Source organism: Panicum hallii, chromosome 9, assembly GCF_002211085.1.
Source record: "Panicum hallii strain FIL2 chromosome 9, PHallii_v3.1, whole genome shotgun sequence".
Taxonomy (NCBI): domain Eukaryota; kingdom Viridiplantae; phylum Streptophyta; class Magnoliopsida; order Poales; family Poaceae; genus Panicum; species Panicum hallii.
In genome coordinates, this window is record NC_038050.1 from 8,495,697 (window position 1) to 8,514,303 (window position 18,607).

An 18,607-nucleotide genomic window follows, 5' to 3' on the forward strand; every position below is an offset into this window, starting at 1 on the left:
AACTTAAGTACTTAGTATATAAGTTGTGATTCAAAAGGACCCGGTACACTAAGTAACCAGAAGCCTCTCAAGTCACCGCACCATGCCCTAATTCTCAGATAATCATAACAGCACCTACTTCCTTCGCAATAACTTCATCATCCCCCGGAAACCACAAAGTACTCACACCATTGACCTTGGAATAAACCGTCATGCACAGTGCCGGCCGAGATATTTTTCCGCCGCGCACGCGCGACACGCCGGCCCCATGACTGGACCGCGCACTGCCGCCGGCACCGCGCCGTGCCGCCCACCTCCGTGTCCCCACCTCGCCCACGCCACCGCAGCGTCCTCGCCGGCTTTGCCGCCTCGACGCTCGCGCCTTCAGCACCGTCACTGTTTGAGTTGACGGCGAGCTGCCGCAGCCCACGCCGTCGCCCGTCCCCGTGCGACGCCGCTGCTACTCCCCTCGCCTATAAAAGGAGCGAGGCCGAGACGAACTCCATCACCAGCCCAAGCACACCGAGCCGCTTCACTCCGCTAGCTGAACCACTCCCCACGAGCCCAGCTCACTCACGAGACGAAGCCCCAACAATTGACCCTATTCCTCGAGCTGTTGCACGCCAAGGTGAGATGGCAGGCAGCCCCGACCATTAACTCCGCAATACTAATAAAGACCCAAAACATCCACCAGGCCGTGAGCACCTAACCCAAATCATTCTATTTACCAACCAAAACTATAAACCCAATATCTCCTTCATATCAATTCCTATTGTCATTTTCATTTGAGCTTGTTTTATAGCTTGCTTGTGTTTGTTTGCCGGTTGTGCCGTTTCCGCCCGTAGATCACGGAGTGACCGAGGAGGAGCCTGCCAGGGAGCCAGAAGACCCATACCGCGAGCAGGAAGTCGCCGCCGACAACGCGTACGTAAGCGAAGGCAAGTTTCATCGACCCCTACGTGAGCGGTTGCATCCATGTGAGGACGTCTAGTTGTAGCTCTGGTTTAGCATCAATTACATATACCGGTGCTTGAGTGATTGAGTGTGCTCATACATGCATGTGAGTAGTTATGCATGTCCAGAGTTGAGACTAGGATATGAAGGGTTCTGGTTGAGGCTAGGGCAGCTGGGTATGCTGGAGCCGGCGCTACCGTGGTGGTAGACTGGCAGGTGAGCGCTACCGTGGAGGTAGGCTCGAGTTGACATGTTGAGGAATGGTTGCTGCCCTGGTGAACCATAAGGACTGAGTTGTTTTGACATCTCACCTAGCTTAATTTAGTACGACCACAGGTTCCGTTATGGGCCGGACTTAGCCTAATCCCACTGGTTAGCCTGACGGTTGCAGGGATGGTTCACGGGTATAGACCATTGGGGTCAGGGCCCGAGGGTTTGTGCGGCCGGGCTGGGGCGTGACCACGGCTGGGTGTCGGCTATGTCGGTTGTCCGTTCGGGCAGTCGAGCTTGTGGGTACAGTGTACGACCTCTGCAGAGTGTAGAATCCATTCGAATGGTCCGTGTCCACGGAATGGACAGGCTACGGTGTGGTCCTAACAACTAGTGAGCTACCTACTGTGGGTTGTGTCGGGAAGAAGAGCGTACCATGAGTTGCATTGCATATGCATTGTAGTTAATGTGTGTCATGCATGTCATTCCCCTCCCGTAGGGTGAGGTGGAACTTGCTGAGTACTTTTGTACTCAACCCTTGCTGATTTTTCTCCAGAGGATCCCGACTTTGTTCCAGAAGACTGTGAGTAGATCGTGTCCGCACCCAAGCTGGTCGAGTGGAGTTGTGATGGATGAAGAGCTAGTCCTCCATGCCGTCATGATAGTCACTATCCTATGTTTGAGTTGTGTAGCTCTATGTTGTCGCATTACCCCTCGTGTATTTGTTGAATAAAGCTCTGTATGACTCTGGACTCCACTTGATGTAACATGTATTATGCCGGAGACTTTATTCGGTAATTAATACATGGTTTAGCCTTGATCTTCGGGTCGGGGCGCTTCATGTGGTATCAGAGCCATGCTTGGCTGTAGGACACGAATCAGTAGTAACGAGGACCGTAGGAGCCCTAGGATTGTCAATTCTTGAAACCCTATTACTCCTTAAAACTTCATCCTTATTATGCTAACCCTACCTTTGTAAGTTAGATGGCGGATGACTGGACCACCACCTACTGCATCAACGAAGATGGATTCCCCAGGGTGCTTTATGCTGCCACGGTGCGACTAGGTATTCCGGAACGACCGGAGTACGTGGGTCGCGAGTTCATGGAGCATGGCACCGAAAGCTGTGAGATCACCGTTCATATTGGCGCCAGCGATAAATACTTGGAGATGCAACCCTGGAGTGTCACCGCCACTGGAGCCCTTATGCCTGACACCATTCAACTTGCAGCTCGCAAGGCACTGCGGCACCTGTGCCAGATGTTGGAATGGCACTTGGGTTCCACTCCCATGAAGTACTTTCCACCGTTGGATCATAACCGTCCTGCTTGGGTGGCAAGGATCCGCAACCTAGAAAGTCCTGCTGGAACAGAGAAGAACCCCACAGTTGTCGCTATGTCGGGCTATTTGCTTAGCCTCGATGATTTGTGCGAGGGTTTGGAATTAGTTCTGGGTACTTTTTTATCATAACTTGTCTAACTTGTATAACTACTATCTATTTAATTTATTTATAAGTTGTCTAACTAATTTATTTTTATTTTTAGGAGAGATATGTTTGCCGGAGGGGGAGGAGCAGTGCCTAAAAGCTAGGGCTCATTCTGTGTTTGACAAGGCAGCGATGAAGGTGGTTCGGGACATGATGTCCAATGCTCGTATACAGTGTGTTTGCTTATACTACAAGAAAATAAAGCTGCAAGATATGAATAAGAAACTGTACGCTTCTGAGATATATCTTCGAAAGGATGAGTACCTTCATGTTCATATTAGCGGTTTGCCTTGGTTGAGAAAGTGTCCAGATGCTTGGCGAGCATTTTGTGCTTATTAGGTTTCACCTAGCTTTGTGGAAAAATTCAGGATGAAGAGTGTTAATCGTCAAGCAGGACCACGGGTTACACAATGATATGGGGCTGATGGACACCTTGGTTTGGCTCGTCGAATGGTAGGTGTTTATTATTTCAATTTGATTATTATGTAGTTACTTGCAATATCACAATTTTTTATTTGCCAAGAGGCACAAAGTGGGGTGGCCCTAAGCTATATTGAGACATACAATCAAGGCCACCACGGCGCAGATCCTACACAACCAGAGTTGCTTTGCAGTGAGAATGACACACAGACTCTGCATAGAGAGACGATGCAGAGGCAAGAGGAGTGGGTAAGGCAACAACACAAGTACATGTAAGGTTTTTTCGCTCAGCAACGATAGATTCAGGTACTATGCAAGTTTGATATTTTTTCAAGTCCTTGTTGAAACGAACCGGATTCCCGAATCGAGGATTCCGACTCCCTATATCATCGTGATAGTCCCTGAATCAAGCGCTATCACATACAGAACTCATTTCAGGCATAATATCACAGTCATACTCATTATAAGGTCAAACACGGGTTTAATTATTACATAAATCCAAAAGATATGTAATACGGAATTTATTACAAGCCTCTTAGCTAGATCGAACAAGCAGAAGGCGCAAAACGGTAGCTAGGTCTTCGGCCGTTCATCATCTTCGGGAACCTCCCTCACAGGCGACTTGAGCGTAGCTCGGGCCTCAGTCGTACCATCCGTCGTAGTTGGGGTCGAATTCCGGATCGGATCCTGCATCGTACCAGGCTATCCCCAAGGGTTGGGATAGGTTCACGTCACCATCTGTATGCAAGCTTATCGTAGTCTATACTACGGATATAACAGAGTTCAAGAGGTAAGGCTGGGGCTTCCCTATGCATGCAATATATATATATATATATATATATATATATATATATATATATATATATATATATATATATATAAGGATACACATCTCCTTTCATTCCCAACTCGGCCCTTCCGGCATCCCGGACTCCCGGTCACACACACCTTCCAAAACCACCAAGTCGATGCGAGGACTCCCTCTCCTCGCATCTCAACTGCCCCCTGGCAGTAAGTTATTCTAGAGGGAGGTAGAGATCATGAGTAACACTAACTAATAAGAGCAACAGAGGAGTAGGGATGTCCATAACCGAGGACGCGGCTATATGTATAGTTTTCACCCTGCAGGGGTTGTACACCTGGACCCACTCGAATCGACATTAGCCGGAGATCAGCCGACTAATATACGAAACACCGGTCTACTGAAACGGAATTAGGAGCCACGGCACCATCCGGCTTTCCCGGGTCTTGGGCGCATCCTCCCACGGGAGGTCGCCCCGGGACTGTGAAGCCTCCCATGCATCTCGGGAAACGTGAGGTCAGCACCTCCTTCCCCTGCACCGATACTCGATCCTCCTACCGGCTTGGTACCGCGCTTGCTAACCCCGGACCGGGCCTACCCTCATAATGGCTAAGTGGTGTGCACGCTTAACAAATTCCCACAGATCATAGTTACTCTCACCCGGTCCTTAACTGCCGAAGCGGGCATCTTCGTCAAAGCGTATCCACCACGGTGGTCCGCGACCGCACCCTTAACGGGTGCCTCAAACACCTCAAATACGTAACCAAAGTTGTACCCGCCACAGATACTCCGTAGGGTGTGCCAAGATACACTCCCCAAACCCTCGATCCACGATCGAGTTAGGTTGCCCACTCCCGGCTAAAACCCTAATCACCAACTCCTGAAGAGAACCACTTCACACACGCCAAGACTATCCATCCATATCCCACACATACACATTCAAGAATTGACAAGGCATTTCATATAATAAACAAGTAAGATAGGTTGGCAAGGAGCAAGGTACATAAAAGGGGCCATGCAGGTTGATCTCGATATAAATACACATATAGCGATAGCATATCTACAAGCAAATGCCTAATAGGGATTCATGTCGTAGATGGGCGTAAACTTGGCGTCTCTTCGAACTCCTCCTAGGCCTCCGGGTAGTCCTGGCCGTCGGTCAACTCCTCGTGGTCGGGTCCTATTCGTAATTACGAGTAAGAGTAGGGTCCAAAGTGCAAATATGCACAAAACTCTGCAAATAAGATCCAAATCACCACAATGCCTACTCTACCGGGTGGTTCATGATTTTAGAAGAATTATGGAACTGGTTTCATAATTTTTGGAGGTCCGGTTGATTTATTATGAATTTTCTAAGGAAAAACCTATTTCTGAAATTAATAACAGAATTTCGGAAAAGAAAATCATTAAATAGTGACACGTGGCAGCACCAGGGCGTGCCACGTGGCATGCTGACGTCAGCATGACGTCATCAGGGGGGTCCGGGTCTGCTGACGTCAGCAGTGGGCCCTGCTAACGTCAGCGTTGACCGGTCAACGGTCAACGGTCAAGGTGGGTCCACGGTCAACGGGCCCCACTGGTCAGCCTCGCCCTGAGGCTGACAGGTGGGCCCCTCGGGTCAGGTCTGGAAAAGGGAAAAGAAAAAAAGGGCTCGGCTTGGTTCTGGGCTTAATTCAGTTGAGCCGGCTTGGTTGGCCCAACAAGGCTCGGCTCGGCTCGTGGTTCAGCTGAGCCGCAGGTCGGCTCGGGCAGGTGGGCTAGCTGGACCTGCAGACCGGCTCGGCTTGACTCCCTCGCAGGCCGACTTCTCTCCTCTTCCCGCGGGCTGGGCCTTCTTCCTTCTCCTCCTCGCGGCCCAGCGGCTTCTGCTCTTCCCCTTCGCGCTGACAGGGCGGTCCCACGTGGCGGTCTCGGCAGGATCAGGTGCGGCGAGGCTGGATCCGGTGCGGCAGAAGGGCGTGCGTGTGTGCATGTGAGCGCCGTGGCGCGTGTGCGAGTGCGGACGCCCGAAGGGTGCTCGGGGAAAAGCCTCAACGGCTTGGCCGCGACGCGAACGCGACGTCGCGGGGGTGGACGCGCACGACGAGGCCGTGGCGCGGGCATTCCAGGGCTGCGGCGTGGCCGTGCCGTGCGCGGGGCACCGGCATCCCGGGCCCGCGGCACGACGCGGCGACGGTAGGGCGACGGCGGTAGCGGGGAAAACGGCGGCGCGTCGGCTCCTGCACAAAAGACGGCACGGCGGCTGGAAGGGGAGTGGGGGTCCCTAGGGCTTGCTACAAAAGGCTCCTTGGCATCGCCGGCAGCATAGGGGGGAGGAAAAAGGGACGGCGGCGGCGGCGCTCACCGACGGGGCTGAAGAAGAGGGCGCTCGGGGCTGCGGAGAGGCGAGGCCGGTGGGTCGGGGCCGTGCAGGAAGGGCTGCGGCGTAGATGTCATCGTACGGGTCGCCGGCCTGGTGGAGCTCCGGTGGTGGCGCCGTCCTCGCTCGGCTCCGGGTCCTCCTCCGCCTTGCGCTGTTCCTCCTCCTCCTTCCCTCTCTCTCTCAGGTGCGGCGACGGCGGAAGGGGAAACAGGGGCGCGGGTGGCTAGGGTTTGGGCGGCAGCCGTGGGGGTCCTTATACGCGGCGCCGGGGCTCGAGTGCAGCTGCGGCCGAGGCTTTTTGGCGTCCGCGCCAGGACGCGTGGCGGCAGCGCGGCGAGGCTAGGTTAGGGTTCGCGGTGCGGGCGGTCGGGGTGCGGGCGGTCGGGGTGCGGGGAAAAGGGCGCGCGCGGCGGTTGCGCTGCGCTATCGCGGAGCGGAGATAGGCGCGCGCGGCTGGCAGGTGACGCGAGGGAGCGGGGCCGCGACGGGGGAAGAAAAGAGGAAAAGGGAGGCGCGGCGGTTGGAGACTCTGTCGCGGAGCGGGCGACGCGGCGGAGGCGAGCGAGCGGGAGAGAGCCGGGGTCGCGGGCGGTCGGGAGGAAGGGGAAAGCTGACGGGTGGGGCCCGCCCGTCAGCTGCCCCGGGCGGAAGGGAGGCGAGACGTCGCGACGGATCGCGAAGCTGGGCTGGGCCGGTGGTGCTGGGCCGGCTCGCGCGGGCTGGCGCGCGTGCGGGGGAGGAAAGGGAGGAAGGGAGAGTGCAGTTTGGGCTTGGGTCGCGTGGGCCGGTGGGTTGGTGGCCCATTAGGGGTGTTAGAGGGTAGGGTTTGGATTTGAATTTGATTGGTCTATTCAAATTCAAATCTCACACATTTAAAATAGCAAAATGGGAAATTCCCAGCAAGTAAAACCCATCAACCAATTCAAATCAAGCTAATCAGCAAAAAGTTTTTGAAATTCACAAATTTTGCTATCTAAACACCCTAGGGTAAAACATGGAATGTTACACTTGTGCACTTTTTATTGCTATAAGATATTTGATCTATTATCGATTTTTAGGAAATGCTAGCAGCTACCTTGGATCACAATTTAATTTGCCACCTCTTCCTTCGCCTCCTCGACCACTGCCGACTTTTGTACCATACGTGCATCTACCATCTTCACAAGTGGTAATTCTTTCGTATAACTGGCAATGCTCAAATTTTCTTATATATATATATACTGTATACATTTAACTTTGTCTTAATCAGGGTTCGACGAGTAGTCATCCTCGAGTAGTTTCTACCAGCCCGCCCACGCCACCATCAACAGCGCGTAATATTTCTGGAGGTGACGGCTGCAGCGGATATAATATTACCCCTCGTTGATTTGTGTTTTCGCGTTTCGTTGACATATATATATCATTTAGACTATGGATTTTATGATTGTACTTATTGGATGTATTTGATGATTTTTGTGATGATGTATTTCATAATTTTGCTTATGGATATGTTAATTAACTGCTTATGGATGATTGCGTTTCATCATTGCTATTATATGCAGCTGTTTTTTTAGCAGGATCCCAGTATATTTATCGGCCAGGTGGCCGACGAAAATATTGGAGCCTATCTAGTACTTTCGTCGGCTTGCGGAGCCGATGAAAATATCTACCATGATTTTCGTCGGCTCCACCAGCCGACAAAAATATCTACCATTGTTTTTGTCGGCTGGACAGGCCGACGAAAATATCTACCATCGTTTTTGTCGGCTGTACGGGCCGACGAAAATAGTTTTATTTTCGTCGGTTTTATTCCATCGGCTATTTTTAACGGCTTTCGGGCTATTTTTGACGGTTTCTTGCCGATGAAATTATGCTATTTTCTTGTAGTGTAATAGCCCATTTATTTTACACACATTGCTAAGTGCAAGCAAGCAAACAAGCTCACCATCGAGAAAGGTAGGCAACGAAAGTCTCGCTTGCCGAGAAGCAGTTGGAAACACTCATTCCGCGGTATGGTTAGGTCAGGCTCCTGTGTGTGTCACTGATCTAATTGCCGCCGATTGTATCCAGGAACAGTCTAGTTAATAAAGCTTTCTCTTTACCAAGAAAAAAAAAAGAGAATTACAAAATCTAGAGGCGGTTTAATTCAGAGCGTTCAAAATATCCACGGCATGGTATTATAAATGGTCTGGCTCGGGCTCCTCCACGCGGTGCGGTGTTCCTCAATTGCACAAGCTCGATCGTGCCTTGCGTTGGTACACAGAGAGGCATGGCCAGCGTCGGGAAGAAGCAGGGCGGCGTGCCGGCGCTGGGGTGGTGGCTGATGGCGGTCGGCACCGTCCGCCTCGCCTTCACCTGGTCCTGCCTCTTCGGCTCCGGCGCGCTCTGCTCGGCAGCCTACCCCCAGGCCCAGGGTGAGTCAATTACTGACTTGTTGCCGGCCTCTTCGTCTTGCTGGCCGTCTTGGACCCCGGCCGTAACTTAGAAGAGTGTGTTCAATTCAATAATCCTGGCTGGGTAGTGCAGTGAGCAACGTCCATGGTCGAACGGTGGGTGTGTGGACGCTGCTGTCGTGCACGTTGTGCTTCCTGTGCGCCTTCAACCTCGGCAGCCGGCCCATCTACGCGGCCACCTTCCTGTCCCTGGTCTACGCCTACGGCCATTTCCTCGTCGAGTACCTGCTCTACCGCACCGTCCGTCCGGCGAACCTCGTCGGCCTCGGCGTCTTCGCAGGTACGTCGTCGGACAGATGGTTTGTTTCGTATCACCTGTGGTCGGTCCTGCCTGTGGTGCTCTAGCTTTTTCATTAATTAATCTCCAAAGATCATAGCAATCCGAAAGTAACTGTTGACTAGAAAAGAAAACGCAATATGCTCCATTAGCGTTGTTACTTCAAGAGACTGCGTGGTGCATACAGTATATGCGAAACAATGGTCGTAGCGGCAATTCAGAAGTAATTGCTGACTAGAAAGACAATTATTGGATTGACGAATGGCAATAAGCACTTGCTAATTACTGAGTACCATTTATGCATCGTTTTGTACGCAGTGCCGGCGATCGTGTGGATGCTTGCTGAGTGGAACACCCATGGGCTTCGGCTCCGTACTGCTGCCACTGCCAAGCAGCCCTGAATCCCTGATGAAGGGCCGCCTGTTAGCGTGTCAATGAATTAGCTAGTAGGCGTGAGCCCTTCAAGAAAAATCTGTGATGGCGCCTTCGACCTAGTATATATTATGGACCGAGATAATATAGAGGACATCGTAAAGCATGCAAACCTGTAGATCGATCTTAGCATCTCCTGCTGCTGTTCTTCCTTCATTTGCAGAGAGTACATATACATACATACATACATACATACATACATACATACATACATACATACATACATACATATATTTATATTTATATATAGCTGTTGCCAATCATGCATCAGATCCATTATTAGCAACTTCATATTTCGTGGCTTGTACGCTTCGATCTCAAGGCACTTCTAAATTCTTTTTTTTTTTTGAGACGAGGCACTCCTAAATTCTACAGTTACTGGTGAACGCGATTCTGTTCCTCACTGGCATAGTAAAAGCTAGCTAATCACTGGGCTGAAAGCCATTACTACTTTCTTTGCCGGGATGCTAGCTGATACTCGAATTAGCTTTCGTGTTAACACGGAAATACAGAGAGAGCACTGCAAAATGGGCACGCATGCGATGCGAAGCAGAAAGGAAGAGGTAAGGTCAGAATCGGAATGTTTCCCGTGCTCTATGGTGGGTGTGTTGGGGGAAGGAGGAGGGAAGGTTCCAATCCGCCGCTCCCCTGTTTCTTCTTCTTCTTTTGCCGGGCCCTACAAACTTCTAAGTTCTAACCCTGACAATGTTGAAATAACCATTTCCCATCCCACTGAAGTTGGCTCTGTTTTATCTGCCAAGTTCATGCATTCTTCGCATTTTCCACCAACCACGCCTCTACCGAACACTACTAATCATAGGACTACTGCTATGTGTATCATCCGTGCCATCATCCATGCATGTGATGCGAGGAAGTTCCATACGCCATGACGCCGGCCAGGCCAATAGCCGGTGCACATGCGGACAGACGGGACCTTCCGTCACGGAAGGAAATACATACAATGCCGTGTGCACATCTAGGACCGACCGCTACGTGCAACTGGCCTAGCTAGTTTACCAGTTTAGTGTGGCCGGAGAGAATCTAAGAGAGATCGGATCGGAGAGACCGTCATAGGAAAATATAAATGGGGGGATGCATGTAGCAGCCGGTGTGTCGTGCGTGCGCCTATGCATTGCACCTAGTATTAGTCAGTATTAGGTGACCTGCGGTGCTACCTGCCACGATGCCCGGCGACGGCCCAGCAGCCAATGAAACGCGAAGCGCTCGCAGCACAAGGACACACACCCGGGCCTGGCTAGAGCTCGCGCCCTCCACCCTCCGATCTAGCTCCTCCGGCCTCTCTCCGGTGTGTCCACGCAGGCAGCATTGTTAGCCGCGCCCACCATGGCCGCCGCGGGGAAGAAGAGTAGGAGGCAGCAGCATGCCGGCGCTGGGGTGGTGGCTCATGGCGGTGGGCGCCCTCCGCGTCAGCCTCACCTGCTCCGGCTTCTTCGGCGCCGCCACCTACGCGCAAGCAGAGAGTACGCACGCAATCGAGTGATGAACTAGCTAGCTCTTTATTCTTATTATATCAGCCTCATCAAGAAACTAATAAAGCATGCATTGTTTAACAACACTACTACAAAAGAGTTTTTAGAGTCAGGTAAAAAAACATATTTTTAGGGTTATCCGTCCCTACTTCTCGTAGCTAGAAATACTAACTTTAGGGGTGGGTAATGCGACCCGCCCTTAAAAATAATTAGAAATTAATTTCCTACGAATCAATTTCCAAAAAAGAAAAAATTAAAAAAAATTAAAAACAGCAAAATGAAAAAGAAAAAATATTGTGCTATCGAGTTACAATTTTTTTGACGAAATATGCACACTTAAGTCACCCAGGGTTCGAACCGTATACCTCAAGCCTCACGCGTACCTTTCTCTCCACAACACTACGGAGTCACTGTGACTATATAGGGCGTGTTATTCTTTTATATTAACTCTAAAATTGATTTGTAGAGACAGGTGACGCCATCACCCGCCCCTAAAAGTCATATCTGGGGGGTGATGCCACCACACACCCCTAAAAATATGTTTCTACTTTATTCCGAAAAATTTTATTTAAATCTCTACATATAGCCAAATGAATAAAAAAAGTAAAACTTCTATACTATGGTTATTGTAAACTCTAGATTAAAAAAGTAAGATAAGTATATTTCAGTATATATAAAGATTAAGATTGTGGAAATCTCAAGTATAACTTAAGTTGTATGAGATACGTATAGTCATAGCTATTAGACAACTTATAATTATTTTTTGGACTATTAAATAACTTTAAATGAAAAGTTATCAACTGTAGAATTGTAGGTCTCGTCAATATCTACAATTTTAGTATAAAGTTTGATTTCATTCAAGATTATATGAAAAAAGTTATAATTTTTTTTGCGTGGAACTATATGTAGGGATGGGTGACGCCATCACCCACCTCCTAAAAATGTATTTCCAGATATGGGTTAATTGCTACTGTAAACTCTGCTCTATTTGTTCTATTTGTAGAAATGAGTTATATTTTGACCCGTTCTTAGAGAAAAATGGAATGGTGCTAGAAATTTTTTTCAGCAGCGCTAACGACGTGCGTGCGTGCAGTGACCGGCGTGCACGGGCGCACGTTCGGGGTGTGGACGCTGCTGTCCTGCACGCTCTGCTTCCTCTGCGCCTTCAACCTCGGCAACAGGCCGCTCTACGCGGCCACCCTCATGTCCTTCGTCTACGCCTACGCCCACTTCATCCTCGAGTACCTCGTCTACCACACCTTCACCGCCGCGAACCTCGGCAGCTTCGCCCTCGTCGCAGGTACGACGTACTGTGTACTACTACTACTACCCCGGCCCGTTGGTCGTCGATCGTTCACCTCGTGTCCTCGTGGGAAGATGACTGATCGTTCGTTTGGATATGCTGCCTGCTGCAGTGGAACTCCCACGCTCCCCGTGCTGCTGCCAAGCGGGCCTGTGAGCTTCTCCTACCTGCTCTATCTGGATACCAGTCTTGGCCTGTGCCGGCCGTACAGATGAAACACCAAATAATGCTTCGACAAATTTGTTGCTCGAGCCCCGCAGTCTCACAGCTGTGTGAATCTGTAATATTACTGTTCTCTTTTTCTAAAAACATGAAGGACCGAAGGCACGCATGACTTCTCCATGATCAAGCAAGACACCATCATTACTGTAATAATACTCGACGTTTCCCTTAGCTTACCTCTCTTTAGTTTTTGAAAATAATAAAACTGTAAAACCGTTGATGAGCAGAGGTACTATTGGGCCCTACTTCTAGCCTAGGTGTGGGCTGATGGACTAGCTGGGCTACTATCGGGCCATACTTCTCGTGCCGCGCCATGCTGATTGGAATGAAGATTTGCGTATGCTCTTTTTCAGCATGCCAATCAGGCAATGACTCCGCCGCACTTGCAACGTTCTCTGGAGTCTAGACCTTTCCCTCCCCTTCGGCCGTGTGCGGTGTACCTGCACACATGCTTGGAAACAGTAGTGCAGTAGCGTTTGATTCCTATTCCGGTGGAATCGACATGGATACAAATTAAGAACAATAGAACGTCTGAAATAACAGACTTAATTAGGATGGATAACCTTTTGATCAAGTAGTTGTTCCCTCGCATGTAACTAACCGTTGCAACGGATGGGTATTAGTATGGCTAGTATGTACATTCTAGTAAGCTGCCATGATGTCAATTTGGTGTGGACTACGAGTGCTTGAAGCTTCTGAATAGAGAGAGAGAGGTGGAAGCGGCGAGCCACTGCGCCGACGCTTTCCAATAAGTAGCCGGTCCCGGGCTCGCCCAATCCACACACCCACGGTGCAACTCGGATCATCTCTTTGCCTGGTCATTCTCCCGTGCACCTCCGCCATGGCCAAAGCCAATAAGCAGGGCGGCGTGCCGGCGCTGGGGCGTGGTGGTTGATGGCGGTGGGTGGGCACCGTCCGCCTCGCCTTCGCCTGGTCCTGCCTCTTCGGCTCCGCGACCTACCCCCAGGCACACGGTGCGTTGCTAATCACCGACGTGCATTATTGTCCCTTGGTCTGCTTGGATCCCATGACTTCGCAGAGTGAACACTGAGCCGAGCTCAACAAATCCTGGGGTTGCAGTGAGCGACGTCCATGGTCGCACGGTGGGTGTGTGGACGCTGCTGTCGACCTGTCGTGCACGCTGTGCTTCCTGTGCGCCTTCAACCTCGGCAGCAGGCCCATCTACGCGGCCACCTTCCTGTCCTTGGTCTACGCCTACGGCCATTTCCTCGTCGAGTACCTGCTCTACCGCACCGTCCATCCGGCCAACCTCGCCGGCCTCGGCGTCCTCGCAGGTACCACGACGACTGATCATCACTTGCATTAACTGCTCCTGGTGAATTATTCCATGTTTTTTTTTGTTTGCAATCCGGCGGCACTGATCACGTTGAAAGCAGTCGGCCGGGGTCACGTATGCACCCGGCCCGTTTGATCTTGTCGCTAGTAACTGGCCTTTGTCTCTGCTCTGCAGTGCCGGCAATGGTGTGGATGCTGCCTCAGTGGAACTCCCATGCTCCCCGCCGTGCAGACAATAATAAGCAGCCATGATCACGGGCTAACAGGTCTTGCTTTGCCTCTCATCAGAGATGAATAATCAAGTAATGTTTCGAGAGACTTGCTGCCTTACTGGTAGATAGGGGAGCACAGTTTGGTTTGCAACCTGAAAATCAGAAAATATCCAATGTTACTATTCTGCCAGATGTTATGATACTCCAGACCATTGTGGGCTGCCCGTCTATCTGAGATTAAATATCCAATGTTTCTTTAGAATTTTGTTCGCTTGGAAAGCTTTGCATGCAAGCATTTGTTACCTAACAAATTTGGGCCGAAAGGAAGAGCCCTCCTGTTGGGCCGCACACTAATCTCGTATGAAAATTTGGCTATTGCCGCAGCATGCTTGGCCCAGATGGACCAGTGCGCCAGTTGCGGTCGCAGGCTCGCAGCGTTGCAGGTGCTCAGCCGCCCACGGCCCACCGAGGAGATCGTCACGTGTCCTAAAAAAAAATGGAAATTGTCACGTACTGGCGGTACCGCTTCGTGTCTCCGTTTCGGAACCTAGTCTCTTTTTTTTTCTCACCCTGACACGACACTGTTGAACTGGCTGTAGACTGTTTCTGTGGTCTGCACACAGTGTTGTTACTCATGACTCTGTACACTGTTTTCCCGTTGTTTGAAATCATCGTTCCATCGAGATACAGATACAGTACTCTGAAGCGTACATGAATGTGTAATGTAATTGTGTACACAGCCAGTCAGCCAGGACGGGCACCTGGCGGGCGGTGTCCGGCACTCCGGCGTGCCGGCCTCCGGCAGGTGGCAACGGTCGACCGCCTGGGGTGTCTGAGGCGCCCTGGCCCGCCTCCGCCTGGCAGCAAGCACACCCGAGTACCCGGCGTGCCAACGGATGGGAGCTAGCGAGTAGTGACGCGCGTCCACCGATCCGAAAGCCTCAACGGCTTCAAAAAAAAAAAAAGCCCCAACGGTCACAAGGACGGATCGCGAGCACGGTATAAGAGCCAGCTAGCCGTTACATATCGGGAAACAGATCCCCTTCCCTTCCCTCGCTGCCGCCTCTATTTCTCCCCCAAAATCTCCGCATCCTCTCTGCTCCCTTCCCCATAACCCACGCCCCCCCTTCCCAAATCGAGCGCGCGCAGCAGCCCCGGATGTCGGTTGCGGCGGCGAGGTCCCCGTCCCCGGGCCCGGCGGCGAGGCCGTGCTGCGGCCTCAGGCGGAGCGCCGACTCCAGCCCCTTCAGGCCCGCCGCGTCCCCGCTCGGTATGCACGTCTTCCTCCCCTCGCCGCGATTCGTGGCTTCCTCCTTCGTTTTCTACCCCGATCTGCTGATTCCTTACAGATTTTGGGGGTGATTCGCTCGCAGATTCTCCGCAGAGGAGCTCCTCCGTCTGCAAGAACGGCAGCGGCCGCGCCTCGCCGCGGCCCTTCTGCGCAGAGAAGGAGAACGACCCGCGGGAACCTGCGAGGACGCACAAGGTCCGTTCCAGCGGTGTCGGCGGCGGCGGCGGCGGCGCGAAGAGCTTCATGGCGCCCACCATCTCCGCGGCCTCCAAGGCCGTCGCGCCGTCCGCCTCGCCGAGGAAGAGGATCCTGGGGGAGCGCAACGACCCCGTCCCCTCGTCCCCGGGCGACCTCGCGCACTGCGCCAAGCCCAGGGGCGCGCCTCAGCACGATGCCGCTCCTCTGGGCGCGCCCCACCGCCTGCGGCTCTCGCTAGACGGGGCGCCCGCGCCTCCCCCCGCGGCCGCGCCGCCCGCCTCGCGCTCCTTCGGCGGCGACGAGGAGGCGGGGAACCCCGTGTGCGAGAGCCGCCAGGACGGTGGCTCGGCGGCCGCCCCGTACGACCCCAAGACGAACTACCTCTCGCCGCGGCCTCGCTTCCTGCGCTACAAGCCCAACCCCCGCGTCGAGATGTACCGCCACAGCGGTGGGGGCGGCGTGCGGCGGCTCGAGGAGGGCTTCGCGTCCGAGAGCAGCAGCGACACCGCCACCACCACAGAGGAGGACGTGTCCGAGGAAGAGCGAGAGCAGACGACGCTGTCGTCGGTGCTAGATGACTTCACGGAGGAGGAGACGTCGGCTCTGGCTCCTGCACCTGAGCCCGGAGTCGAGCCTGCTGCTTCGGCCGTGGCTGGCGTCCTGCAGCCGCATCCCGCGCCGGATTCGCCACTAGCTCGCGTGCTGACAACGGAGCAGATGGAGTCCCCGCGAGCTGGTGGCGTGCTGACACCTGAGCAGGAGCCTGCAGCGAGCCCCGCGCCCGCTCGTCCCAAGAAGAAGAAGAGGTCTCCGCTGAGGTTCCTGCTTGCCCCCTTTGCTCTAGTTCTGTTCGTGGCTGCAGCGTTCATCTGCATGCCACCGCCGCCGGGTTCCCCGGTCATGCTGAACACCTCCCATTCGAAGGTGTCAGACTTTATTTTAGTTCAAGAATTGCATCCTGTGGAGTTGGCTGCTAGGCTCAAGCAATGGTCTAGCAGTTCGTTGGACTTTGTCACGTCCTACTGGGAGGCTCTTGCGCCTTCCCAAGAACAAGAGGTCTTTGGTCCGCACTTTGCAGCCAATTTGAGTGCTGCACCTGCGGTAGATGCAGATCATGCTGTTGGTTTCTATTATGGTGCTGCTCAGACAGGCCCAATCAGTGTGGAGCAGAAGTTGGAGATTCAGGAGGTTGTTTCAGAGAGTGATACTGAGATGATTGCAGAGCCTGATGTAGAGAAAATGGCAAACTTTGGTGATGCTGAAGTAGAAGAACCTATTGATGATGCTGAAATGGAACATGAATCTGCAGTACCAAGTCTCATTCAGGAGCCAAATGACTCTGTTGATGCTGAAGTAGAAGAACCTATTGATGCTGAAATGGAACATGAATCTGCAGTACCAAGTGTCCTTCAGGAGGCAAACGACTCTGTTGATGCTGAAGTAGAGGAGTTTAACACTGAGATGGAAGAAGAAGTTTCAGGTAGTAGTGGAGAAGAGATGGCTCAAGAAGTTTCAGGTAGTGTTAGTGAAGAGAGGGCAGCCTTCATTCAGAATTCAGACATCCCTTCTCAATCTGCTGCTGAGCCTGAACAAGCAGAGGACAAGGCCAAGTCTTCCTTGCAGCAAGATGTTCAGACTGAGGACTCTGAAGGTGATCATGCTGATGGCCAGGAGGATCAGGATGCGCACCAGGGCGAGAAGTTGGGATCTGATATGTGGTCAAGTTACTTGGACAAAATCTCAAACCCTGCTGCACTTGGTGCTGCTCTTGCTGCCATTATTGTTCCAGCTGTTCTGGCGCTCCTTTATATAAGGCAGAAGCAAGCTCGTGTTGCCTTGGACTCCAATGAACCAGCTGAGCAAGTTGAGCTGGTTGAGCAAGTTGAAAGTCTTTCTGGTTCAGGAAGCAGCGAGGGGTATGCTGCGGCCAAGAGTTCACAATTTCAGAATCCTGTGGTAGAAGAATCTGAGAAACTTGGTGGCTCTGGTGCCTCACAGTATAGCAGCAGCTTGTCTTCTGGGCTTGGCAGGAGGAGAAAGGCCAGGGAAGAAGTGAGTTTAGGCCTTGAGCCGGTGGTGTCGAGGAGGGATTCCACAGCACAATCCACAGCATCTTATGGTAGTTTCACCACATATGAGAAGATCCCTGCCAAGAAGGTAAGCTGTGCAATTGCTATTTTTCCATCAGTTATTTTCATTTAGCTTGCTGTATTTCTTGTTAACTTCTGCCAACCTTGTTCAAATAGGGAAACAAGGAGGATGAGGCCATGACCCCAGTCCGGCGTTCCAGAAGAAATGTAAAACCACCAGAAGCCTAAGACGAGGGCAGCCGGTCCTCTTAACTACTTCCTAGAGGATCTAACTCTTTAGATATAGCATACTTGCCACTTTGCTTAATGTCATGGACATGTTTTAGTATTGGACAGATGTCAGATGTGTATGGCGTGATAAACAGCTCTCTGCTGTTTTTCCTTCAAAAACGATTAGGACTTGTGTGTTTAGCATAACTGCATAAGATTTCATAATTGATTGTTAACTTGCTTGTTGTACTGTTCTCTAATTGAGACGAACCATCTTCATTTCTGTGTTTCCTACTTGAATGAATGGTGATCTGAATGCATGGTATGTTTCTTGTCATCTTCCCAACTTGGATGTTTCTAGCATCTTTGCAACATGCTTGAATGAATGAGTGCTTTGGATTACTTTTCCTACTTTTACAGCCAAAATATTTTTCTAGGATAGCATCATCATTGTATAAAGCTTTCTTTTTGGTTCGTTTTACTTGGTGCTGTATTCGCATTTTCGCATTTAAGCTATTACTCCTTTCACCGTTGAGATGCAAATAATATGGGTAGTAGCAATTTCATGAATACCATGCCAGTAGAACTAATTCAAGCTTTAACCCTTTTTACATCAATAAAATCTGTATAATCTAGACGCACCCATCAATAAATCCTATTTTCACTATCAACGACTTGAACAGAGGTATCTGGATATCTAGAATGTCCCTTTCACTGTTAAAAGCATGCTGCATGGGTGAACTTCACAAGAATCGTTTGGTGGTGAAGAATTAATTCAAGCTTTAACCAAATAAAGTTTGCAGCGGTTATCCATTGACAAATTCTGCACAGATACAAAAGTTTAAATCTGCTGCAGCTTATGATTTTTAAAAAATAAATTTTAAATAACCGGAGAGACCAACAAGAGTCAAGAGGCGGGAAAGCAAATAAAGAAGAACTCA

The 18,607-nt window shown here is 51.3% G+C and overlaps 3 protein-coding genes and 1 pseudogene across 3 annotated transcripts; all 4 read left to right on the forward strand.

Annotated features, from left to right (window-relative positions):
* The first annotated feature begins 8,461 nt into the window (after positions 1 to 8,461).
* On the forward strand, positions 8,462 to 9,443 carry LOC112877953 (ergosterol biosynthetic protein 28-like). The gene is made up of 3 exons (XM_025942326.1): positions 8,462 to 8,606; positions 8,719 to 8,925; positions 9,241 to 9,443. Exons 1-3 carry the CDS (start codon positions 8,462 to 8,464, stop codon positions 9,321 to 9,323), a joined length of 435 nt encoding a protein of 144 aa, XP_025798111.1. The 3' UTR covers positions 9,324 to 9,443.
* A 1,292-nt stretch (positions 9,444 to 10,735) lies between these two features.
* Positions 10,736 to 12,303, forward strand: LOC112872706 (ergosterol biosynthetic protein 28-like). The gene is made up of 3 exons (XM_025935777.1): positions 10,736 to 10,835; positions 11,938 to 12,144; positions 12,260 to 12,303. Exons 1-3 carry the CDS (start codon positions 10,736 to 10,738, stop codon positions 12,301 to 12,303), a joined length of 351 nt encoding a protein of 116 aa, XP_025791562.1.
* A 907-nt stretch (positions 12,304 to 13,210) lies between these two features.
* On the forward strand, positions 13,211 to 13,917 carry LOC112872707 (annotated as a pseudogene).
* A 1,118-nt stretch (positions 13,918 to 15,035) lies between these two features.
* Positions 15,036 to 17,911, forward strand: LOC112878049. The gene is made up of 3 exons (XM_025942443.1): positions 15,036 to 15,147; positions 15,251 to 17,523; positions 17,613 to 17,911. The coding sequence occupies exons 1-3, from the start codon at positions 15,036 to 15,038 to the stop codon at positions 17,682 to 17,684; spliced, it is 2,457 nt and encodes an 818-aa protein (XP_025798228.1). The 3' UTR covers positions 17,685 to 17,911.
* Positions 17,912 to 18,607: the final 696 nt, after the last annotated feature.

What these genes read in the sequence shown, in the direction of transcription:
- LOC112877953 (XM_025942326.1), top strand. Translation starts at nt 8,462, where the DNA reads ATGGCCAGCGTCGGGAAGAAGCAGGGCGGCGTGCCGGCGCTGGGGTGG. An exon ending in AGCCTACCCCCAGGCCCAGG is followed by an intron (nt 8,607 to 8,718) that starts GTGAGTCAATTA and finishes TGGGTAGTGCAG; the next exon opens with TGAGCAACGTCCATGGTCGA. An exon ending in CGGCCTCGGCGTCTTCGCAG is followed by an intron (nt 8,926 to 9,240) that starts GTACGTCGTCGG and finishes TTTTGTACGCAG; the next exon opens with TGCCGGCGATCGTGTGGATG.
- LOC112872706 (XM_025935777.1), top strand. Translation starts at nt 10,736, where the DNA reads ATGCCGGCGCTGGGGTGGTGGCTCATGGCGGTGGGCGCCCTCCGCGTC. An exon ending in CACCTACGCGCAAGCAGAGA is followed by an intron (nt 10,836 to 11,937) that starts GTACGCACGCAA and finishes GCGTGCGTGCAG; the next exon opens with TGACCGGCGTGCACGGGCGC. An exon ending in CAGCTTCGCCCTCGTCGCAG is followed by an intron (nt 12,145 to 12,259) that starts GTACGACGTACT and finishes TGCCTGCTGCAG; the next exon opens with TGGAACTCCCACGCTCCCCG.
- LOC112878049 (XM_025942443.1), top strand. Translation starts at nt 15,036, where the DNA reads ATGTCGGTTGCGGCGGCGAGGTCCCCGTCCCCGGGCCCGGCGGCGAGG. An exon ending in GCCCGCCGCGTCCCCGCTCG is followed by an intron (nt 15,148 to 15,250) that starts GTATGCACGTCT and finishes ATTCGCTCGCAG; the next exon opens with ATTCTCCGCAGAGGAGCTCC. An exon ending in AGAAGATCCCTGCCAAGAAG is followed by an intron (nt 17,524 to 17,612) that starts GTAAGCTGTGCA and finishes TTGTTCAAATAG; the next exon opens with GGAAACAAGGAGGATGAGGC.